We start from the raw sequence: 26252 nt of genomic DNA, 5'->3' as shown, positions 1-26252 counted from the left end.
GCTGGTGTTACAGCCTGCAGTTACAGTAACTCTCATTACTGTCCTTACTAATCACACATACATACATACTGTACATATAACAACAAACGTGACAGAAGAAACGTAACAACAACAAACGGAACTCGTCTTCACTTAGGAACGAACTGGAAACTTAAACCGCACCCATTTCTTTTTTTAACAAACTGGTTCTAAGCACTAAGGGCGAGTGTAAAAAGGCTTTGTGGTGCACTAGGTAGTGAGGAGACGTAGGGACCCAGAGTCATTCTGGATGCGGTACACCATGTACGCAGAATTCGCTTTAATAATAATAAAAAAAAACCCCGACTTGAATTAACTCGAACTCGGATTCAAGCACGACTTCCAGCGATAACGTTAAAATATTATCACTAACACCAAACACATACAGTACACATCTAAAAGACTCAGTGGTGTTAAATGTTGACGAGTTGAAGCTCCACTTCCGGGTTTAAAAAAAAAAAATCTTTTTGTGTGTGCGTCTACGCGCGAGGACGAGCGCGCGCGCGCTGACGCAGCTGAACCGGAGTCGGGAGTTGCAGAGTCATGCTGATGTGGATCAGACTCAAGGCACGGCAATAAACAGCTGGAGATCAAACGCAGACCTCTTATGATATAACGCGATATATTTAAACGGAGACTCAGTTCCGGAAGTCAGCACACGCCACGGTCGGGTCGGGATTAAAAAGCAGTGACGGTCTCGCGCGCGAGCTAAAGTTGAGAGAGTAACTCGTGGTTGTAGTTATATACAGTCTCTGTACATCATTCTGGATATGCTTTCTGAATTATTGTGCTGGTGAGTGGTTTATTTAAAGAGATCTGGTTGTATGTTGATATGTATTATAAGAAAGAGAGAATAAAAATTAGCCTGGGTTGCATCAAAGCTTCACAAACAGGTTTCCATTACAGTACAGCTTATGGCAAAAAAATATATATATATAAGTTTAAATACATGCAAAATACTGTTTGCATTGATGCATTGTGTGCAGTAAAGCTGAGTATTTCTGTCTCATTTTAAAAATGCAAGTGACATTGTTATAATCTATCTATCTGTGTATTTATTTATTCATTGCTTTATGTTTGTTTGCTTTGCCATGCATTTGCAATGCTATTCTCACAGGCTTTGCTGACTAAGGTCTGCTTTAGACTTTAATTTGAACAACTAATCCAACCTGACGTGTCCAAATAGAGTAGTGGTATAATCTGTTTCTCTCCTAATCCCGAAATAATGCTTTATTCCCCTTACACTATGCATTTTTATACCGCAAAAACAATAAAGCTATAAATAATAATCATTTTAAAAAATCTCATTTGGAGATTTATTTTATTCCATGCATCAAATCATATGCAATATAAAAATCTTTGTTGTTTATTTATTTGTTTGTTTGTTTGTTTGTTTATTGTTTGTTTGCTTTGCCATGCATATGCAATGCTATTCTCACTGGCTTTGCTGGCTAAGGTCTGGTTTAGTCTTTAGTTTGAACAACTAATCCAACTTGACATTGTTATAGATAAAGCTGTAGCATTATTTATTTCTCTCCTAATCCCAATATAGTGCTTTATTCCCCTTACACTGTGCATTTTTTATTGTTTATTTCCAGCAATATAAGAAAAGGAATAACACTCATCAACCCATCATATGGACATTTATTTTATGCCATGCAACACATCATATGCAATTGAAAAAAAACACATCCTATGGAGTAAGATTTTAAATAGCTTGATTATTTATTTATTTATTTATTTATTTATTTATTTCACTTATTTATTTTATCTTTGCTTGCTTTGCCGTACATTTGCAATGCTATTCTCATTGTCTTTGCAGACTAAGGTCTGGTTTAGACTTTAGTCGTCTTCACCGTCTATACTGCTTTATCCTGTATACAGGGTTGCTCGCTGGAGCTTGAAGCCTATTCCAGGAGACTTAGGACACAAGACAGGGTACACTCTGGACAGGGTGCCGGTTCACCGCAGGGCACACACACATACACACACTAATTCACACACTGCGGGAGCGATTTGGGAACACCAGTTAGCCTAATCTGCATGTTTTTGCACTGTGGTAGGAAACCGGAGCACCCGGAGACTTTAGTTTGAGCAACTAATCCTACTTGACGTGTCCATATAAAGCAGTAGCATTATTTATTCATTGCCTAATCCGAAAAGAGTGTTTTATTACCCTTATGTATTTTTGATAGTTTTTTTGTTTTTTATTGTCACTAAAAGAATAACACTCTTCATTTAAAAAAAAAAAAAGAAAAAAATCATTTGGAGATTTATTTTATTTCATGCAACAAATCATATGCAATATAAGAGAATTTATTTACAAAGAGAATTTTTAATCGCCTCAGAATTATCTCTGCTTTAAAAAATTATCATTAAACGAGCAACAAATAAGGCGATCAAGTAAGAACTGATAATAGTATAAATTGCAATTATTACTATGTTAAAAATACAAAAGCATCATGGGTGTCTTGATATCCTTTTAGAATGTGCATGTTAATAACATGATTATACATTGGAAGCAGCTAATTTAAGGATTTTTTTATTACATTTATACATTTTACTTTTATTACATTAGACACTATTGCTTTGTTATTTGGTTGTTAGCAAGGCTCAATCGTAGGTTATGTATAATTTCATATAGCGACATTAATATTTGGGAACGCAGTCAATAGAAACATTCATACGCTCCACAGTAACTCGACATCATGACGTTATCGGGTTAGTTTAAAATCACCATCTCTTTATAACTTTGGAGTCAGAAATTATTTTTAATGATACACTTACTCTTTATTTACTGAAGTTCAGTTACCAGAAATGTGTTCACTTATGTGTCAAGCTCGAAAATGAACAAACCCATGCTGTTGGAAAGTTTCAGAAGTTTAAATAGGGTATAAACGTTTTCTTAAAGGAAAAAAAAAATCATAATGTCTGTTTGGTTCGTGCAGAGACGTGCGAGTGATTTCTGAGTCAGCGATGATGCATTTCAGCATAGTTACTTGGTTACTCAGTTATTACTGGCATGAGAGAAGCTGAAAACTTTTTATATATATATATTATTCTGTCACACTCACTATATACACAAGTTATTAATCATCCAGGATTACAGGAAGGACAAATTGTCTGAATGTGGCTCAGAGCTTTTATAATTCTCAAATGTATAAGGACTTATTGTAACTGGAGATCATGTCTACTTATTGCTATAATCCCTACATTGTTACATAAAACAAACCTATCAGCCTTTAATTTTTGATTCCTTCTTTTTTTTCTACCCAATACTGAGGTCCCTGATTTAAATAAATAAATACACTTTATGTTCAAATGTTCATCGACACCTGACACCTGACACGTAGTTCTTCCCACCAAACTGGAAGCTCACAATTGTATAGAAAGTCTTTGTATCCTGTAGCTTTACAGTTTCCTTTCAGAGGTGCAAACTTGTTCCAGCATGATAATGCCAAAGTCCATGTTCCATGAAGGCATCGTTTGCCAAAGTTTGGAGCCTGACCTCAACCCAACGAATGCCTTTTGGGACGAATTGGAACGCAGACTGCACCACTGGTCTATTTGCCAAACATCGGTGTCCTAACCTCACTAATGTTCGTTATGCTGAATGAGCAGATCGTCACAGTCATGCTCCAAAATCTAGTACAAAGTCTTCACAGGGTGTAATGAGATGGAATCTGGAACGGGACGTTCAGAAAGAACATGTGGGTTTATGGTTTAGGTGTCGACAAACTTATGGCTGGGTTTTTTTTTTCACATTAATGATTTGAACAAGTACTGAATAACAAAATATTTGTTTAGTAAAAAACATTGCTGAAATATAGACATTTCACCAAATAAGAAATTGGGTAAAATTTTAAAATCAGCTTTTTATTATGCGAAAAATTGTGACAATAACCAGTACTATGTCAGTGTTTATACTTTCTTTTCCAACATTACTATGGTAACCTCCAGGTAGTTAATAATAATCCCACATGGTGCATGCTGTGCCATTCTCCACGTATCAACATTGTTGTTGTTTTTTTTTTTTTTACTTTATAAGGTACATGACACAGCGTTTCGCGGAATCCAATGGCAAGTGGCCTCATCCTATGATAAGCATGCTTCAGGGCAAATGTTGTGCGTGGAATGTTGGGTTGAGCAATAACGCAGAATGCAAAGTCTCTTCAGCCCTGACGTTCTGCAAATAGGTTATGTAACCCAGTCAAACAAACCAGTTTGGTGATAAACAAACAAAAAAATGCTGCACAGAAGGAAAAAAAAAAGGTTAGCGCAACTATGGGAGTGACTTTTTAGAAAGTTTGAGATTTGGAAAGGAAAAAGGAAGTGAAACATGATTCAGCAGATTACTTACAACTCTTTGCATGCACAAGTTGCAGGCAGTTTGGATTCTACTCAACCATGAAAGAAGATCTTTGTGAAGTTCATAAGCTCTCTACCTCCCATGTAACTTGTCAAGACAGACACTGGTCAAGTTCTCGCTCATGTTTTTACTTTCTTTTTCAGCACACCTAATCGGAGAGCACGGTCACATTTGAAGAAAAGGAAGATTTCGTGCGGATTTCGGATGCCGGACATATAATCATTTTGATGCCCTTTTGAGATTCTTTTTCAAAGTGTCTGTGTGATATTACTGCAATATTTAATCAGGACCTTTAAACAATGCCTGTTTGGTGTGACAGAGACCCTTGTGACAATGGATTCAAAATCAGCCAGAATGAAAGTGGCTTCCTATTTCCCAGTGACTTTCAATTGTGCTTGTATTATTTCATGACACGTGGTTGGATCTAGACTCGTTTGCCTGCTCTGTATCCCAAGAAATCAAATTGTAGCCTTGGAGAATGTTATGCCCAAGGAAAAAGAGGCCTGTCAAAGATGAGGATTTTTCCGCCATCGTGGTGCCCTCCATGAAAGGCCATGGCTATCTGGACTACACCATCGAGAGTCACCCTTCCAAAGCCTTTCAGCTCATGGACGAGCTGCGTCATCACGGCCTGCTCTGTGACCTGGTACTTCGAGTGACGTACAAAGATGCCATCGTGGATTTCAAGGTGAGAGTTTTCAAGGGTGAATCCCCAAGAAAGGTGAGCGTCAGCATGATAAGAAATTGGCCTGAGTCAACAACTTTTTAATCAGTTCTCCAAAAGATCAGAACTTGTTCTGCAATGTTTGATCTGTAGTATGCAACAAAGTTTACTTAAAGTTATCGTTCATTCTAAGGTTTATTACAAATAACCAAAAAAGAGGAACACTCTTGTGGTGAGAGGTAAATCTCATCATCAGCTGGTTTCTGTCATATGTTGCTTTTAGTGTGTATGCATTATTAATAGGGGAAAACATTTATCAGCACTTTTACCAAATTCTGAGTTTACTATGCAGTTAGATTGCACTCGTTAGATTGGACGAAACATGGATTTTAAACCTGTAAGGGTCAGGGACTCCAAATAGGGCATGTTTGGGCCATGTTTAATTTGGCCACTTCGATCTTGTTATGCAAATCAAGGACATGTGTCTATATTATTCAGGTTCACAAACTGGTACTGGCAGCCTGCAGCCCATACTTCAAAGCCATGTTCACCAGCAACTTCAAGGAGTGCCTGGCCTCAGAGGTGACTCTTAAGGATGTTTGCCCTCAGGTGATCAGTAGGCTGGTGGACTACGCGTACACCTCCCGCATCACAGTAGGGGAAAAGTGTGTACTGCATGTCCTACTGGCTGCCATGCGCTTTCAGATGGAGGATGTGGCAAAAGCATGCTGTGACTTTCTGGTCAAGAACCTAGAGCCCCCGAACGTCATTGGGATCGCCCGGTTTGCAGAGGAGATCGGCTGTGTCGAGCTGCATCAGCGGTGTCGGGAGTATATCAACAGTCACTTCAGTGAGGTAGCTTCTTCTACGTCAATTGCAACCATATTTCTATAGTTCTAAGCTATTTACAGTAAGATAAGAGACTATCTATCTCTTTGTTCCAGGTCATCAAAGAAGAGGAGTTCTTTAGCTTGACGCACTGCCAACTGCTGGAGCTCATCAGTCAGGACAGTCTGAAGGTTCTGTGTGAGACTGAGGTCTACAAAGCCTGCACTGACTGGGTACGCTGGGACGCCGAGACTCGCTCACAGTACTTCCATGCTCTGCTCAATGCTGTCCATATCTACGCATTGCCGGCCAAGTTCCTCAAGAGGCAGCTGCAGTCATGCCCTATTTTGAGCAAGGCCAACTCCTGCAAAGACTTTCTCTCCAAGATCTTCCACGACATGACCCTTCGCAAGTACCTGCCCCCTACTCCGTACCGAGGCACCAAGTTGATCTATGTGGCTGGGGGTTACAACCAGCAATCGGTGGCCTCCATGGAGGCTTATGACCCACGAAACAACACTTGGATGCAGTTGGCGCCAATGGAGCAACCCTGCAGTGGCTTGGGAGCCTCTGTACTATTCGGGCTCTTCTACACGGTAGGGGGTCGAAACCTTTCAATGCAGAGCAATGCAGATTCCGCCACACTGTCCTGCTACAACCCCATGACCAATCAGTGGACCCAGCTAGCTTCACTTAACACAGCCAGGAACAGAGTGGGTACCGGGGAACTCGACGGGAGCATCTATGCGGTTGGAGGATCCCAAGGCTCTACACATCACAACACAGTAGAGAGGTGAGTGTACAGAAAGCTTGTAGTATCACGGTTCCAATTGGTAATGAAATCGTAAAGCATTTTAGCTCATTTAAGGTTATGACAATGGAAGATTAACTGAGTCAACAGTGAGCATCCTCAGTATTCATCTTAAAGGATTAACAAGAAGCACGTTTGCCATGGGCAAACACGTTTTGACAAAAGCCAAGGAATTCAGAATGTTACTACACGTGGTCTAAAACGCTCCCTCTAACAACAGGCGAAGTCTGTTCTGATTCAGAGAAGTCACTTTAGAGGAACAAACACACATACCACAGCTAATAGCACGCTTTAGAATAGCACTGCCAGTTCTAATACCATTCATATTAGTCACTCTTAGCAACTTTCTCTCCTGGCTCTAGTCATTGTTCTGTTTTATGGGTGATGGAGGAAGAATAAAGCATTAGTCTGTGTAAAAAATAAATATATATTTATTTTATATATATATTGCAATGGATTGCCACCCTGTCCAGGGTGTACCCCGCGTGAGTGAGTGAGTAAGTGAGCACCTTTTTGGTGTTTTCATACCTGGCGATCTGTTGGGCAAATCTGAATCAGAGCAGAATCCGTTTTGTTTCTTTTATTCTTTATTTAGAGAAATATGGTAGTGGAAACCCGTTACCAAGTGTGCAGAGAACTCACAAAAATCACCCAGGCTTTGAGAACATAAAGCTTCCAGCTAAGTAATTATAAAAATGAGAAGAAAAAACAAGTTTAAATGTTTCACTTGTTGCATCCAGAATTTTTTTTCTTTTTTTCCTTTATTTTTTTATTCACCAGCCCTTTGGCCTAGTTGTGCGTCAGAGCTCATTGCATCAGCTTGCATCTAGACAAATAATTCACAGCAAATTTGGTCCACTTCTTGCATTCAAATCACTTTCTCATAACACTCAATCTAGCCTTGAGTTCACTTGGACCTGAACCAAGACTTGAATGAACCCAAACACACACATACACACAACCTGCTTAAGGGGTGAGACCAAAAGCATACTTGTAAACTTTTGTATTTACCGATCTGAAATATAGCAACGCGTCTTCTGTCTCAGTATCCTCAGTTTGTATGTAAAGATTAAAGACCTTTTAGTTTTGCCCAATCATTGGCACCAGATCAATCCAAAACCTTTCAAGAAGGAAGTGACAGGCAACATGTACTTCCATGATCCTGAAAGAGTATGTTTGACTTGGACCATTTTTTTCCACGTAACAGATCACGTAACATAGCCGCGAGCTATAGTAATTGGGGTTGGATATCAAGTTGTGTGTGAATTTTTTTTAGATCAGGAGACACTTTTACGATACCAGGATATTGGTAAAACGCATCCTGTTATCTCGGAAGCATTTTATTTTTGTTCAGAAATATATAACGTCCAAGACAAAGCTCTATGTTTATGGAAGTACAAGGTGACCTCACAACCATAGGATCGAGACCATAGAGAAGATACCTGGTCCTGCCCTCTGAGTGGATGTTAGTGCTCTTCTCCAAGTGTGTTCAGGTGTTATGTTTGCGGTTGACATTTTTTTAAGCTAGAGACATAAAAACAAATGACTGATGACCTACAAAGTTGCACTGCAGCCTTACAGTACCAGGTATCTTCGGTTTGATCATCCGGTTTCTACTCACCTCCCAAATAAAAGTTAGATTGGCTGTCCAGGTCCTTGGATGGACTCCAGTGTGTATTCCAGGTCCTCCAAGCAGGATAAAATTCTAAACTGCATGTCTTTTTTCAACAGGTATGATCCAGAGACAAACAGGTGGACGTTCGTGGCGCCAATGTCCGTGGCACGACTGGGAGCCGGTGTGGCAGCATGTGGTGGAGCTTTGTATGTGGTAGGGGGCTTTGACGGGCAAAATCGCTGGAAAACTGTAGAGCGCTACCAACCAGACACCAACACCTGGCACCATGTAGCGTCCATGAACACTGCGCGAAGCGGCTTAGGTAAACCTGCAAACCTCAACCTCAGACAATCAGCTAACTTTTTTTGTTTGTTTGTTTTGCAAACTAAAACATTTCATTAAAGCTCACCAAATTGATGGAAGGTTGTCCCCTTTGTTCATTCATGAGGTCATGTTGGAGGCTGCAGCAGCCCAGATACTAAAATGGTAAAATTGGTGAGGTTGAAGATTGGAAAGGTGAAATTTTTCCAGTTTTCAACTCTCCACCTTTGTTTAACTGGTGCTGGTTGTAGCCTCTGAATCCTGGAACCCAGTGAGGTCTTCTGCTCTTGTAGTCCATCTACTTTAAGATTTAAACTATTGTGCATCTTGAGATGCTTTTCTGCTCACCATGGTTGTAAAGAGTGATTGGTTGAGCTGGTGCACCAGTCTGGCCATCCTCCTCTGACCATTCCCATTAATAAGACATTTTCAAATAAACAATTGATGCTTACTGAATTTGTTTGCATGGAAATTCTGAAATACTCAAACCAGCACACAGAGCACCAACAATCACCTCACACAGCGTTCAGATGATTTATGTGAACTCTTGAATGTATGCAATGCTCTGCTGCAATGTTTATTTATTTTTTCTTAAATTGTACACCATACAGGTGTGGTGTCTATAGATTCCTACCTCTACGCTGTGGGTGGTTATGACGGCCAAAGGCAGCTCAACACTATGGAGAGATATAACGTAGGCAGAGACGTTTGGGAGCCAGTTGCATCCATGGTCCACAGCCGAAGCGCCCACGGAGTCACGGTCTACCACGACAAACTCTTCGTGTTTGGTGAGCATCGAACGCTTAAAAATATACACTACCGCTCAAAAGTTTAGGATCACTTGCAGATTTCTTTGTTTTTGTTTAGTGGTTTATTTTCTACATTCTAGAACAATACTGGGGATTTCAAAACAATGAAATAACACATATGGAATTAGATAATTATGTAACAACAACAACAACAGTCAGTTGTTATTTTAAGACACAAAGGTCAGCCTTTCTGGAACAGTATTGTGTCAAGTGCATTTGCAAAACCCATCAAGCTCCATGATGAAACTGTCTCTGATGAAGACCATCCCAGGAAATCAAGACCAAAGCAGAGACATCTCAATATCAACTGTTTCAAGGAGATTATTGTGTATTTTGGACGCCTTCAGCATTGTTTTACAGTGTAGAAAGGAATAAACATCAGGAACGCGTGTGGAGTTAGAAAGTGATCTCAAACTTTTTGAGTGTATTATAAACATCATCGTCTTCTGATACATCCTTATCCATCCACCTTTAAAAAAAAAGTGTACGTGCGATAACGGAGACTGACAGAGTGACATTCTGTTTCACGTTTAGTTATTTACTGAGAAAATGCAGGCTTTGTGTCTTGATTGTATTTGCTCGTCGAAGCGGCAGGGCTCTCATTACAGGGCCATTTCCGTATTAGTGGGAACACAATGCGGAGTCATTCACAAGTTAATCAGCACTTACACGCAATAAACCAGCACTTTGCGTGTTTTTTTTTCCCCCTCACTCTCGAACGCCTATACCTAGCATCTGAACCGTTTTAGACAGGCGTAGAATCAGATTTGGTTTTCCGCCAAGTCAAGCAAATATTAACAAGAAAAGTGCCAGTCAGCGTCCGTGATCCTCATCCTCATCCAAGAGCTATTTTCACTTTTTTTTTTTGTCAGGTTTCTCTTCTACAGCACTGGAGATTTCCTGGAACTGCTCACACGTTGCCTTAAATGATGCCACCTCTTAACCTGATAATGACTTAATTACTCCGGCCCAACCTTACTTGGGAAATCTATGAGTAAGAAGGAAACGTTGCAGGAAAATAATTAACCGGAATGCGATGTGGCACCATGCAAGTTCGACAGTATTTTTTTCCAATCGCAGCACATGGACTGCTTGATCTGCTATACGACAGCAATTTGCCAATGCTATATATTTTATCTATAAATGAACACATAGTGCTATGTCTATCTAACAGGTTCCTGCTATCACTTAAGTTATAGCAGCTATAAATGATTTTTCTTTTACCAACCTTTGCCTTTTTTTTCCACAGGAAGCTTAAAGTCATAATGTCATAACAAAGACACCAGATACATCTCTTATTGTACATTAAGACATTTTAGGAAAAGTCTTATCGTAATCTTCTGACCAATCAGAATAAAAAAAATTTTTAACAACTCCATGACTGTGATAAACCCTAAATAAATAATAATGGTTTCTTTGGATAACGAAGCGCTTTGTTAATGAACAATGCTGATAAAGTTTTCTGTCGTTTCCATCAAGGGGGTTTCAACCAGACTGGTTTCCTGTCCAGCGTGGAGAGTTACTGCCCAGGAAGCAACCAGTGGACATACGTGACGGACATGCCGGTGGGTCGAAGCGGGATGGCAGTGGGTGTAACCATGGAGCCGTGCCCGGGATGCCTCGCTGAGGAGGAAGACGACGAAATGTGACGCAGACTTTGAACTTTGTAACCTCTTTAGAGATAATTCCCAGGTCTCTTGAGGGCGAGGAGGTTCGACACTGGATTTTTCAGCCAGGACGAACTGAACCTGTTGATCTGTGGCAGTATTTCTAGAGCCCTTTTTTGCACGTTGTAAATTTGTGCGTGTTATTTAGAAAGCAATGACCGGACTACTGACATTTCCTGATGAGATCGAATTACGCTGTGAATAATATCTAAATAAAAGTTTCGATCTGTAGATTTACTCGCACGACTTGAGTTATTTTATGTCTAAGTCACATGATATCTGATTTGAGGTGTAGCTTTGAAGCATGGCCACTAGGTGGAGTGATTTGTCTTCCACAGACAGAAAGTGGAATAATGCTTTATTTTATAGGATGTGCACAGTTCTTCAGGGTGTTTTGTTTTGTCTCATTGTTAAGAATTAAAATTCATAATTTTATTTATTTATTCATGCATTCTTATATCTAAGGGTGCCATATAAGAGAATGTATAAGTAAAAACAGAAAAGTAGACGTTAGCACGAAAGGAAGGCGTGCTAAGCGGGCAAGCGAACATTAAGAGTCATGAATTATCAAAAGAGACGAACGAACAGGCAGGCCTGCTGAGGAACACGATTAAGCTGCGTAAAATGGAGGATGGTGTTGCATGACATGATGAGATATAAGTGTAATTCAGATATGTGGAGAGATGAACACTGACCACTGCAGGCATGTGCAAAGGAAAGAAGTCTTTATTTGGCTCATATTTTTCAAAATGTATTATAAATTCTTAAATATCTCTTAAAGATATTTACACACTCAATAATATAGTTCATTTATACGATTAATTTATATATAATTGTAATTTATATTAGGCAGCACGTTGGCTTAGTGATTAGCGCTGTCGCCGTGCACCTCCAAGGACCGGGTTCAATTCCCACCTGTGCATGGATACGTGTTTGCGTGTTCTTCCTGTGCTTGGTGGGTTTGCTCCAGGTACTCTGGTTTCCTCCCACAGTCCAAAAGCGTGCAGATTAGACTAATTGGTGTTGAGTGTTAACCGTTGGTCTTACCACTGCTGTAAAAATGTGAATAAATACAATGGCCACTGTTGGCCTCAACGGTTCCTAGTTGGGCTACAGCGGTTTCTAGATAAATGGCTGGAATTTATATATATTTGCTTAGACCGTGAGAATTGAAAGAGCTCTGTCCATTATTTTTTTTAAAAGACTATTAACAATAACAACAACAAAGAAAACGTAAAAAATCTCAGTACTGTCAGAGAGGAACTGTTAGCCCCTTGGATAAAACTCGTAACTGTTACAGAAACATGCTTGTATTGCATTGCGGTAATTATTTCACACTCACAAATACAATTATGGTCAGAAGTTTGCATACACTCATCATGGGTTTTGAATTATTTCTTTGAACTGCTGTTTTTCTGGGGAATAATGATAATACGACACACATCTTTAACGGAAAAAAAACATCTAAAATTTTGGAGCACAAGGTTAAATTTTTTTTTGCTTTCATGAAATCAACCCAAAGTCAAAATTATCCACACAGAATCAGAAATATACCCACGCACACTCATTTTTAAATCGCACTCTATTGATTGGCCAAAGCACAGTACAATGGAAACCTCTAAGGAGTTAAGTGCAGATCCGAGAAAGAGGAATGCAGATTTACATATTGGGGGGATTTCTAAACAACTGTAATTCCAAGATTGGAAGTCTGTATGTAAGTACGGGTTATTCCGAGGTGGAGCCGCTTTGCCAGAAACCTCCTGGAAAAATCCCCAAACTGTCACCATCGGCGGAGAGGAAATCGGTTTGGACGCTCAGGAACAACCCAAGAACCACCAAGTTCGCCATGAACTGGAAACCGCTGGAACACCAGTATCCCCCAAAAAAATCAAAGCAGCTCCTGTTCCAAAATCCACAGATTTAACCTTGAATAAAGGTTGCTGGTGACAAAAAAAAGCTTTCTGCAGGAACACTTTAACATTTTGGCATTCAACTGCAGGAACGTTCAGCATGGTGGTGGTGGCATCATGCGTCTGACCCTCCTGCTGCCAGGAGAACTGGCATGAAATAATAAAGATAACCGCAGATAACAACAAATCTGTGAGAGGGCTCCAGCAGGACAGTGACCACATCAAAGCTGGTTCGGGAATGGATAAAAAAAGTTGTGCTAGAAAGCCAACATGTTTAGTAGAAGTGGTCAAATGTCTAACCAGAATTCTGACTAAAATCTTGTTGATGGCTACCAAACACAAGGTAAAATATAGTAAAAGACATAATATATATATATAAAGTGTGTAATATGCATCTTTATGACCAGGTACATGTACAAATAAGACTATATCACTCAAAGCCATAAAAAACAACATAGTTTGGGTTTCTGCAGCTCTCGAATCACACTTATCTTTATACTGTACATGCTGCCTTATCAAACATTAGGCTGGTTTGGTGTTTCCATGTGCTGTTGCCAACATGCCCTTATTTCCTCAATGTTAATTGGATCTCGGTTTCTCACGTGACGTCATGGCATTAGTCACCCAGCACACGTCAATAAGTTGTCTGGCTCCAGCGGTTCTTGGCTTGGTGCCCTTTCACAAATATTACACAAGCGTTTTTGTTTTTTTTTTGATTATCAGCATCACTATAGTGGATGGAATTACAGCTGGATAAAATCTGAGAACGTTTGGATAAAATACCACTTCTGGTCTCTCCATGTGCCAGCATTTACAGATTTCCAGTGGAGGCTGATTTGTCTTTCCACCCAGTGCTAAATGTTTCAGGGCATGAATTCTCTCCATCGACATGGTCCCATGCCTGGGGTAGCGCCTAGTAAAATAGCTGTTTAAGAGTATTATATAGTTAGACCTTCTTATATTTATAGAGAAGGTCCGGCTTGGAAACATCCTTTAAAGGGAAACTCCATCTGTCGTAGGATCTGATGAGGATTTCTCCAGAGGAGCAACGGTGAGGGAACCTTAAATGATGGAACGTCGACCAAAGCGTCCATTAAGTGCACAATACTTGAAGAATGTATACTTTCCGAATGGTGTCTTGGAGGAATTAAAGGAAGAAACAACAACCTCTCTTGAAAAACACACACACACACACTTATACTCGGAGACGGATGGCTTGTGTGCGTGAAAGCCCTGAAGGCTCCGTGTGCTTGACGTATCTGATTGGTAGGGAAGGGTGGGGCTGCTCATCGTTGAGCTTTTTGTGATGACTCACATAGCAAAACATATGACGCACCAGTCCTTTCTCACTGTTTATCTCTCTTTTTTTCTCTTCACATGTCCACATCTCGACATTCATGATGTGTCATGCCATCAACCTAAGTTTAAGCAAAACTGATTCAATCCTCTCTGGGACTCTGGAACGTCTAAGCAGAATCAGACGATCGGTTTTACATTTTTAACATACAATATTGCCACTTCAAAATAGTCATTGTCAGCTCTTGAGATAAACACCGCCCTTATTTAAAAAAAAAAAAAAAAAAAAGACAGCTGTCTTTCAAGGTCCTTCTCTGAGCCAGTAATTCTCTTCACTGCTGGAGAATTTCATGAATGTTTCAAGAACCGCTGCACTTACTGAGGACGATGGAGCTAACGTTTTCATTAACATTGGGATTAACATTCATATTTAAACGAACACTTATTAAAATGCTACTGAACAAGACCAGATGCTGGGTTTTTTTCCCAAAAAAAAACAACACGCTAATAATAATAATAAAAAATAATATACCGTGATTTAAATCGAGTCAATTATAATCTTATAAAAATTTCATATTGGAACAAGCCTACAGGCATCAACAACATGCAAGCACCTTATACAAAAAAAAGAAAGAGAGAGAGAAAAGAACAGAGGAATAAAAGCCTCCATTGACTGATGAGCCATTCTAGATGTCTCATACCGGAAATGACACACTCCACCGTGACCAAGATAGGAACAGCTCGTGTTATTGGTTGCAGTTTATCAGCAAGCTCTCCAAACACAAGCTGCATTTCGAATGCAAAAATGCTTGGCCAAGTAATCTTTTACAGAGAAACCTTTCAAACAGTTAACATTTCTTCGTTTCTAAAGCTTTTCCATCTAAATCCTCTTTACAGGTGAAATAACTTTTTTTTAAATATGTAAAGCTAATATGCTTATTCACAAAATATAATTTCTTAAAAGAAGTAAGTAGTGATTGGTTGGTAGGAACAGCAGTAATTAGTTAATGATCATTAGGAACAATGGGGACCAACGATTGTTAGTTTAAAAATGGTGATTGTTTGTTGGCAAGAACAGTTGTTATGAGATCGATAAACGATGATCAATGATTGGTCATTAGGAAAAACGGTGACCCGTGATGTTTCTTGTTAAAATTGTGATCAGTCAACTTTTGGTCAGATAATAATAATAATAACAACAGAGGTAAGTGATTGGTCCATGGAAATCAGTTATTTTCTGGTTAAAATTATGATCAGTGATTAATCATTGGCAACAATGGCCATCAGTGGTTGTTTGATAAAAATCATGGATTGGTCAATGGCAAATAAAGTTGATTAGTTACTGGTCATTAGGAACAATGGTGAATCCGTGCTTATTCGTTAGAAAACAATGGTGATCGGTGATTGGTCCATGGAAACAATGGGGATCAACGATTGGTAGTTAAAAAAAAAGGTGATTGTTTACAGGCAAAAATCGTTGAGTGATTGTTAGATCGATAATGGATGATCAATGATTGGTCATTAGTAAAAATGGTGACCAGTGATGTTTCTTGTTAAAATTGTGATCAGTGATTATTCATTAGCAGGTTTGATAGGAAGAATTGGTGATCAGTGATTGGTCAATGTTAAACAAAGTTGATTAGCAACTGGTTGATTAGCAACTGGACAACAATGAGCAGTGATTGCTCCATTGGAATAATAGTGATCAATGTTTGCTGTTTAGAAACACTGGTAATCGATGATTGGTGGTTAAAAATATAATCAGTGATTGGTTGGTAGGAACATCAATGATTAGTGATTAGTCATTAGGAACAATGGTAACTGGTCATTAGATTACAATGGTGATCAGTGATTGGTGCTAAAAAAAGATGACTGTTTTTTGGCAAAAATAATAGATTGATTGGCAGATGGACAGTGGATGATCAATGATTGGGTATTAGTAAAAATGGTGACCAGTGATTTTTCTATTTTTTTTTTTATCAGTAATTATTCATGGGTAAAAATGGTAACAGTATCAGTGGTTGTTTGATAAGAACAATGGTAATCAGTGATAAGCTAATGGAAAACTAAGTTAATTAGTGACTGGTCATTAGAAACTATGGTGATCAATGATTGGTTATCAGGTTACAATGTTAGTCAGTGATTGGTCCATGGAAACAATCGTTATCAATGAATGGTGGTAAAAAATGCTGATCAGTGATTATTCATTGGCACAAATAGTGGAGTGATTGGCAGATGGGTAATGGATGATCAATGTTTGGTCCTAACTTCAAAAGGTTATCTTCTACAACCAGCAGCTGTCATGTAAGCTTCAAGGTCAGGGCAGTCAGAAAGTAGTTTTTTTTTCTTAAGGGAGCCTTTGAAAATCTCATAATGTGCATATAATACATGGTTATAGCTGTTTATAAGATCGTTGATTGTGCCATGTTTTTTTGGTTCAGGATAAATGAACCTATCTGTAACACAACAAGATGGATGAAATGCTTGTTAAAATGGAAGCGTGTTTGTTGCATGTGTGTTGAGGAAACATTTCAGAAATGTGGGGCCTCATAGATTCATCAGCCCCGGGCCAGGCATTAGCTTAATGCTGCCATGTCTACCACAGAAGTTCTCAATCCCAGTTCTGGAGACTCTAATCAGTTGCACATTTTTGTTTTTCCCTGATCTAACACAAATGACTGAGGTCATGAAGGATTTCTTAAGTACCTGATGAGTTCAGTCTTGTGAGATGAAGAGGTAAAACAGGTTCTATAGCCTTGTGTGTCTAATCACAATCTTGCATTGTTATGAGAATTCGCCGTGTTCACAGTGAGAAATATGAGCACGGTAAAAATAAATACTGAGGTTAGAGAATATATTTGTCAAATAAATAATGGTGGATTGTGTTTTAAAGAACATTCTGGAAGAAGTGCACGCTCCAGTTCCTCGATAACACATCAAGATGTTTGTTCCTTCTCACTGTCGTTGATTAATGATCGGTAACAGCACTCCTTCCCATTTTTCACTCTATAAATATTTTTTAGTAGTGAGATGGTAAGGGTCACTATTTTAAATCAAGCTTGTAGTTTAAATTCCTTTAATTCTGTAGAAGCAGCCGTGATACACAGACCAGGAAGACAACAATTTTCATCAAACATGCTGAGGGTGTACATGGCCACAGGGCTTGATTTTGGCCTTCAGTTTCAGCACACCTTACTAACTATAGTTCAACTGACACCTGGAGAAGTTCAGGCACTGCATTTTAAGCACTTCGTGCATGAAACACTTCCAAACAGCTTGTTGGTTTAAAACTTCACAGCCGCAGGAATCCTCAAGAGGCTTAATTGTTGTTCCAACTGCCCGTATAACTCTTTATATTCATTACCCAACTTGTTCATGGTTATGCAGGTCAACAGCCATCTGTCTCTTTTATGTTGAAGCAAATTTCATAATTAGCTTCTTACTACTGTCTATCGCTTTCTGTGAGGAAGTTTGTGAAGCAAACAGCATCCATTAAGAGATTTCTGGATTGCGTTGTTTTTTTTTCTTCTTTCTAGGAATGATGCAGGCTGGGCGGGGCTGTATTTAGTGTAAGGACGGAAACATATTCGCCGTTAAACCATGCATTTGCGTAGTCAACCGGCAACGGTATGAGTTCGCGTAATTGCCGATATACTACGCGTGTTACTGGACAGTTTTGCATAATCTAAACAAACACTCGACACTCAACATGGAGGTTTAACATTCATGTTTACATGGAACTCACTCACTCACTTACTCCCTCATCATCTGTATCGCTTTATTCTGGAGTCGCAGGAGACCTGGAACCTTTATCCAGAAGACGTATGACATAAGGCAGGGTACAACCTGGTTGGACAGGATGCCAGTCCATCACAGGGCGCGCACATACTACAGACAGTTTGGAAACACCAGTCAGCCTAATTTGCATGTCTTTGGACTGTGGGAGGAAACCGGAGTCCTCTGAGGAAACCCACCAACCACAGGGAGAACATGCAAACTCCATGCACACAGACATGACCCAGGAACCCACACTGGAGGTGCGAGGCCACAGAGCTAACCACTACGCCACCGCGGCGTCCTTTAAGAATTTATCTCCCGCCACATATTTTGGCATGCAAAATTGTCTCTAGCTAAAAACATTTTAAGAATTTTATATAATAGATAGTTATATAAACCACTTAAGTTTTCATTTACGATTAACACCGTGAGTCAATTGGTATGACTGGACCTCCAAGATCAATTCTATACATGGCTTCACTGGTATTCTCCAACCATCCGGGGTGTGTTCTCGGCTCAAACCCGGAGTCTCTGGGATCAGCTTGGGATTCACCTCACTCTTATGTGACATCTCCAGGGTTGGGGGTTCAAATCTGCTGTTTGTGCTTAGAGTTTGCAAGTTTTCTTTTTGCTTGGTGGGTTTCCTCCAGGTACTCTGGTTTCCTCCTACAGTCCAAGAACAAGTGTTGTGGGCTGGTTTAGTCTTCACAAATCGTCTGCAGTGCATAATGTTGTGTGAGTGCGTGGGCTTGTGCCCCGTCATGGCTTCCCACCCCATCCTTGTGCCCTGTGTTCCCTGGGATGGGCTCAAAGGCCCTCCTGCCACCCATGACAAGGACAAGGGTACAGGTCTACGGACTGTGAGTAAATCAATTGATGTGGTAATGGCGTGTAATTCTACATAGGGTATTTTTTTTATTAGAGAATGCAATGAAAATTAGGAGAGTGGCTACACTGTGATTTAGATAATAATAGTGTATATACTCTAATAGCGTAGGTAAGCTGTATTTGTATCTAATTCCATTTTGGTAATACTTACACAAGAGTGCACTGGAAAACCAAGGCTACAGTTCCTGAGCGAGTGCTAAATAGAGACAGGGCAAAAAAAGAAATCAATTTGATGATGATTTTTTAATAAATATATATAAATAATTGCATTTGAGGTGGTCAAATGTTGTAGTTCCTCTATAGTCCTACGGGCAGTGCTTTCTAAATGATTCACATTGGTAGACAGTGCAATTATTTATTACATTTGTTTATAATTGTACCAAAAATGTCAAAGAATTACAATGAATCTATATATTTATAAAATTGTAACGCTTACAGAATCGCAATACAAATTAAATCGCCACTTGGGTATCGCGATAATATCGTATCGGTTGGTCCCGGGTGATTCCTGTCCCCAGTGCTAAAATAGACCACAGCATGTTTACTCTGGAGGTTTAATTCTAGCACCAGCACTTCACACGCTTGTTTACGGAACCATCGCATTAAATCATCAATTACGTGACTGGACCTGATTTTTGGTTTACAATTAGACAGACTGGAATCGTTATTTCTTCAATCTACTGTTAAAAGTAAAAGCTTCATGTTGCCAGAGCTTTAATATAAAGATTTGTGCGTGCGTGTGTGTGTGTGTATGCACGCACAAACCTTGAATTTCGTCCATCAGACTGACTTACCTGCCTTCTGGAAAGCAATCAAGCATAACAATTGGTTTGCATTTATTTTATGAGCGGTTCAAGATCGTTTTGCTGAACGGATTAAAGAAGAAATATATATATATATAAACTGTTACTTTTCAAAAGGAAGTGTGAGAGGAAAGATTTTTTTTTATTTTCATGAAATGAATAAATAATGTCAAATAACATCTAAGCTTAATCATTTTGGTAGTTTGAGCTTTCCATACCTTTCCACTAATAATCATCAGCTGCAAAGGATAGATAGTGTGTGTGTGTGTGTGTGTGATGCCATTGTCTTCATACAGAGGGAGCTAAACAGCTTCATTGTAGGAGTTTGGGAAGATTTTTGGGAGGATGTGAAGAACCCCTATCTGATACCGAAGGCGTGTATTTATTTATTTATTTATTTTTTATTTTTTTTGGGGGGGGGAGGGGGGGGGCGGCAATACTCGAATGCATTATTGAAGAGGAGGCAAAAGCCATTGACTTTTTTATTTTATTTAAAAAGCACTTTACATAAACAGTACACAGTGTATTTTTGATTGTTCTTCATACCTTGTGAACAATCTAGTGTATATCACCACTGTACATCACCAAGTGGACTGCTTACACACACCCCAAATGACCTTGACAGATGACTGACGGGTGACAGATTACTCCTGAACACCTTGATTTTAACCAGGTTTCGTTTACATTACACCGAATATACGTATTTTTCTTCAGGTTCTCATATTCCTATTGAAATGTCTTTTTCCTTCCTATTGCAATCTCATACTCATAATGTTCTTTTGATTCTGTAAAGATGCTTTGTGACAATGACCTTTGTTAAAAGCACTATACAAATAGAATTGAATTGATTTTTATGAAATGTTATCTTCATTTAAGCTTTAAAAGAACGTAAATGCATCCTCGGACTGTTTTAAGATGGAAAGAAATGACATTTTAGAGTCATTTTTAAGATTTTTTTCTATTATTATTATTATGACTTAAATGTATTTGAGTTTATTGTAGCCATGCTTTAGGTATTGCTTTTTATTATTTTTTTTGCTACTTGCATGTCACCTTATAGGCTTTATTTAGCCACAAAATATTTCATCAAGATGCTTCAACAATCCTGAGCATGCACGTCAAGAATAGAATAACAGACACATTTTACACGCATGCGATACTGAAAGCCCACTTGATTATTTTCCTAAAGCCGTTGGATTGTTCTTAGAGGTAAACAAAAAGTCTATTTTTTAGGCAGCACGGTGGCATAGTGTTGAGCACTGTCGCCATACACCTCCAGGATCTGGGATCGATTCCCACCTTGGGGTCTGTGTGCATGGAGTTTGGAAGTTCTCCACGTGCTTGGTGGGTTTCCTCCGGTTTCCTCCCACAGACCAAAAACATGCAGGTTAGGGTGACTGTCGTTCCCAAATTGTACATAGTGTGTGAACGTGAGTGTGTGTATGTATGTGTATCTGCGATGGATTGCCCCCCCACCCTAGACCTAAGTCTCGTGGGATAGGCTCCAGGCCCCCCTGGATCCTGTATACAGAATGAAGCGGTATAGACGATGCAAGTGGTTTCATACTCATTCCGCTAATTAGTATTTTTTCGATTCTGTAAAGCAGCTTTGCGACAACGACCACCGTTAAAACCACCATATAAATAAAATTGAATTAAACAATGAATTTATGAATGTTTAGCTTAAGAGTGTAAATGCATGCTCAGACTGTTTTAAGATGTAAAAAAATTCAATTGTTGAGTCTTTTTTTTTTTTTGGACCTGAAAGTATTTGTCTCTTATTTGTTTATTTGTACCCAGTGTTCATTGCAGCCATGCTTTAGGTTGCAGTACTGCATTTTCTTTTTCATGCTCCATGCATGTCACCTTGTTAGCTTTATTTTATTCCCAAAAATCTACCAGGATGCTTCATCAATCCTGAGCACACAAGCAAAGAATTGAATGATGTACACGTTGGACGCGCGTGCGGTACTGAAAGCGCATTTCTCACGTCCAAACCCAGTTGATTATCTACCTAAACGCGTGTAAATGTTTAATTTATATTCTCACGTGTATGTGTGTGTGTGTGTGTGCGTGCGTGTGAGATAGTGCTCGGTTAGTTTACTAAGCGTGAGAGACACACGACGGCGAAATCTAAACTGTGCTCAACACTTCTTTCTCTCCAAACTCACCTCAGAAGCGCGAGCACGAGCGCACGGTTTCAAGCTCCCCACTCGGTGAATTGATTCTACTACAGGTCCGCCTGAAAGCGCGCTCCGAAAGCAGGGGGGGATTCTCTTCTCCTCGTCCGTGTTTATTCGTGAAAATACCCAACAAAACTCACTCGGGTTTTTTCGTGCTAACGGTCACCACGTTTCGCTATCTCCATAACGTGTAAACCCGCACGTGAATTCGCGCGCGTTTCCTCCTCGAGCGAAACAACGGTTTCTCGTCTCCCTCCCCCCCGCGATAAAAATGGAACATTCCACAATTTATTCCAGGGAAAGACTGACAGTTTTTTGGGTCATGAAGCAGCTGTTCAAGTCAGCGTCTCGCCCTCCCTCCGCGGGAATAAGAAATGAGTACATTTTAAATTAGATAAGTAAGATTTTGCCGTACAAATGCATCGAGTTTTTATTTTAATAAAAGGGTGTGTTTAATGAGATGGTGTATGCATGAAGGAAATTAGGTTTTAATGCATTTTGTAAACCGTTTGTGCACACAAAGTTTAAGGTTATCTATATAGTATAGATAAACTATAGACACACACACACACATTAATGTACACACAAACATGCACACACAAACATGCACACAAAGTGTAAGGTTCATGTTAAGATTATATAGCATAAATAAACTATATATATATATATATATATATATATATATATATATACATGCACACAGTTTTATGTTTATGTTATATAGTATAGATAACCTACTATATATATATATATATATATACACACACACACACACACAAACACATATACACACGTGCATGCACAACATACATTTCATGCACATACTGTAGATTCCAACCTGTGTTTAAAAAGTTATAAATTATTCACATCAGATCAGATTGACTTCCATTTGCAAAGATTATCGTTTCTTCTCGCCTGTGGGACTCGCAGCGTGAGTCATTACAGTAGAAAAAAAAAAATTAACCACAGAATCGGACTATTTATATTACAGCTAAGGTTCAGCTCAGAGTGCTCGTGTCTCAGACGCTTTGCATGTCTTTGCCTCGGCGCACGGTGCGTTCAATAGCCCATAAGTCCTGTTTTTTTGTGTTGGAGGAAAGTGGCGAGACTCGGTGCTCTTTTTGATCTCACAGGTCTGGGTCAGACGTGTCGGATTCCGGTCACGAAGGGCGAGGGGGGCTGCTGTGTTTTGGTTCTTGATTTCAGGCAGCTCATTCAAGTGGCTACTGTAAGCCTTGTGTCAAATGAGCCATATACACGTAAAGACAAGTCTGTCTTTAGACCTAGAACGTTTTTTTAGTCCGGGTCTGTACGTGGTACATTTTTTAACACGGAAGGTTTCAGTAGCTTAATAAGCCGAGGTTGACAGTAGAAGCAGCAAAGCGAGTCTTATGTGGAAGACAATGCTACAACCGTGGTTTCGTTATATCCAGTTGTGTCGTACAACCATGTAATCCAAACGTAGAAAATATGATTAAATGTGTATGTACGTATAGACATCCACTGTTGGGCCCTTAAGCAAGGTCCTTCACCTCCCAAGTGCTCAAATACTATTAGGCAACAATCAAGCTGGCAACCTGACCCCAAAAGTAACTACCACAAAACCAACAGCTTTATCTCCAGGGTGAAGAGTATCCATTGCACGATGTGCCAGGTAGCACATACACGGCCCCCCTTCACCCTTCATATACAGACATTACGGGGTGGCATAGCGGTAAGCACTGTGGACTCGCACCTCTAGGGTTGAGGGGTCAATCGCCTTCTCCAGTCTGTGTACATGGAGTTTGCATGTTCTTCCCCTGCTTCTTAGGTTTCCTTTTATAGGTTTCCCATGAAATTCACAGTCCAACTACATGCAGATTAGGCCTAAATGGCATTTCAAATTAGCCATAGTGTGCGAGAGAGTGGGTGAATGACTGACTGAGTTGGTGCACGCTTGTGTCCTTTGAGGAACTGGCAACCTGTCCAGGTTGTACCCATCTGGTGCATAGAGTTTGCTATTATAGTCTCCAGGCCACCCGCGTTCAGCATAAACGGTATAAAGAATGAATGAACACAGACATTTCGAATAAAATGAAAGTTTGTAAGGACATGCAGCATGGTGATATAGTGGTTACCACTGTGGCCTTGCACATCTAGGGTCATCGAGTCTTCATGTTCACATCATGGAGTCTTCATGTTCTCCACATGCTTGGGGGTTTCCTCCTGGTACTCCGGTTTCCTCCAAAGACATGCAGATTAGGCTAATTGGTGTTTCCAAATTGTGAATGTGTGTGAGCATAGTGTGTTTACCCTGAGATAAATTGGCACCCTGTCCCATCTTCATGCCCAAAGACTCCTGGGATAGGTTTTAAACCCTCACAACCCTGTATTCAGGATAAAGCGGTATAGTGAACGATGAGTGAGCGAGTTTGACACGAAGACTGTTCATGCATCTGGTGTGTGTGTGTAGCTAGTGCGGTTAGCTTGTTTAGCTAATCTCAAAAGAATTCTAGCATGTAAACTTTATGTCAAACTTTTTAAACAAATATATTAATTGTATAGATGTAGGCTGTGTTAAGGCTAGTTAATCGTGAGGGAACTTAGTTCCTCTCAACTGTTATACTTTCATTAGTGTAAAATATGCAGATGTAGTATATAGTGTCAATGATTACTTCATGCTGACTAGCTAGAATCATTACAGACCAGAAAAACAACCTGCTTTTAGAAACTGTATTTAGTTCATTTAAGAGGAATGTGACTTATCTAATCAACTGCAAGTGCCATTTCTTTTCTCCTTCTCACTACTGGAAAGCAGTGGAGTGACAACTGATGATTTTAGATCGGTAAAAATGAAACAGCACAGTATCAACTAAGGAGAATGAAACATCTTGGACCAGGAAACAGTACGTAATTTGACTAAAAACATGACTAAAGTAACATAGACTTCGTGTATTGTAGCTTAGTATTATTGGACCTACTAGACATAACCGCACAATATTTAAAGCTGGAACTCAGGGGTAAGCAGGGGTAATAGATAATGTTATAGTTCAAAATGTAAATACTAACTACCTAGGTTTTTCTAAAAAATGAATTATTCTAATGTGTGTTTATGTAAATTAATAGTGTCTTTTAAAGTAAGCTCTTGGCAATATTGGTTTGCATTTGCAGAAAAGATTTTATCCAATGCAAGACTCCCGGGTGAAGGTGGAGAGTGTTGCTGTATAACAGCTCTAGGGTCTCTGGTTTGATGCTTAAGTTACTGTCTGTACTTATTGTTTACATGTTCTTTGTTTATGTGGTTTTTCCTCTATGTTCTCTGGTTTTCTCAAACTCCCAGAAACCAGGTGGAGTGTGCGAAAGTGTGATAATCTGGCATCCCACTGGGATTCCTATTGCCAAGATAGACTCTGGATTAACAAAGGCCCTGATCAGGATCAGAATGAATAAATGATTAAATGAATGTTGTTTCAAGTTGTTTGTAATTTTAGTGCAAAACAAAATAAATTAAATCAAAATTGAGGTGCATATAAGTACATTAACATAGGTTTTGGTCATTATAAATCAAATTCCACAACTCTTGTTCCAAAGGTCAGCTGAGACTCATATGAAGCTTCTGCAGTCTCACTGAGCGAAATTGAGTTATTATCTTTCAGCGTTATGGTGTATTTTACAAATGTAACTTATTTCTTTTCCTGGAACTAGGCATATGGCTATTTACGAGACAAAAAATATGGAAAGTTTGTATTAATACACCTTAACTTTGAATGACACTAACTCGATTTATCTCAGTGGGATTGCAGAAACTTCATGAGTCTCCAACGAACTTTGGAATGCATTTTTTGCAAGGAACGAGGGTTGTGAAATTCGGCCCAGATTATTTATATTGTTCTAGGTGGGAAAACCTCATGGTCAGTGTGCAGAACTGAAAAACTAATAACGACCAAGACCTATGGTAATGTACTTACCTCAGTTTAAATTTAAGACACACTTTAAAAAAAAAACTTGAACTATTCCTTTAAGTAACCTTTTGTGTTTTGTAAGCGGCAATTAAAACTGAGAATGGAGAAAAGCTGTCCATTGCTCATCTCATTTTTTTGGAAGTATATTGCTATATTATATATATTTTCTTTGTTTTTCTTAATTTGTAATTTTGTATGAATAAAACACGACTATTGGCCTTCCTGAGTTTAATCCAATGTGTCAGAAGAGGGAAAATATAAATCTTTAGGTCAGACCTAGCTGTTAGAACCTGACAAATACAATTTGCAGGCTTTTTTTTTTTTTTGGACATTCTTCAAAGCTATGACTTGC

General features: G+C 39.3%; 1 protein-coding gene across 1 annotated transcript; it reads left to right on the top strand.

The window, feature by feature from the left end:
• Nucleotides 1-511: 511 nt before the first annotated feature.
• On the top strand, nucleotides 512-11333 carry keap1a (kelch-like ECH-associated protein 1a). The gene is made up of 7 exons (XM_053495636.1): nucleotides 512-811; nucleotides 4531-5075; nucleotides 5550-5906; nucleotides 5996-6672; nucleotides 8422-8627; nucleotides 9238-9414; nucleotides 10915-11333. Exons 2-7 carry the CDS (start codon nucleotides 4866-4868, stop codon nucleotides 11082-11084), a joined length of 1797 nt encoding a protein of 598 aa, XP_053351611.1. The 5' UTR covers nucleotides 512-811; nucleotides 4531-4865; the 3' UTR covers nucleotides 11085-11333.
• The last annotated feature ends 14919 nt before the right edge of the window (nucleotides 11334-26252 follow it).

The sequence above is a fragment of the Clarias gariepinus genome, chromosome 1 (genome assembly GCF_024256425.1).
Source record: "Clarias gariepinus isolate MV-2021 ecotype Netherlands chromosome 1, CGAR_prim_01v2, whole genome shotgun sequence".
In the NCBI taxonomy this organism is placed as follows: Eukaryota; Metazoa; Chordata; class Actinopteri; order Siluriformes; family Clariidae; genus Clarias; species Clarias gariepinus.
The sequence above is the reverse complement of the archived record's forward strand: the minus strand, read 5'-3'. Positions and strand labels throughout refer to the sequence as shown.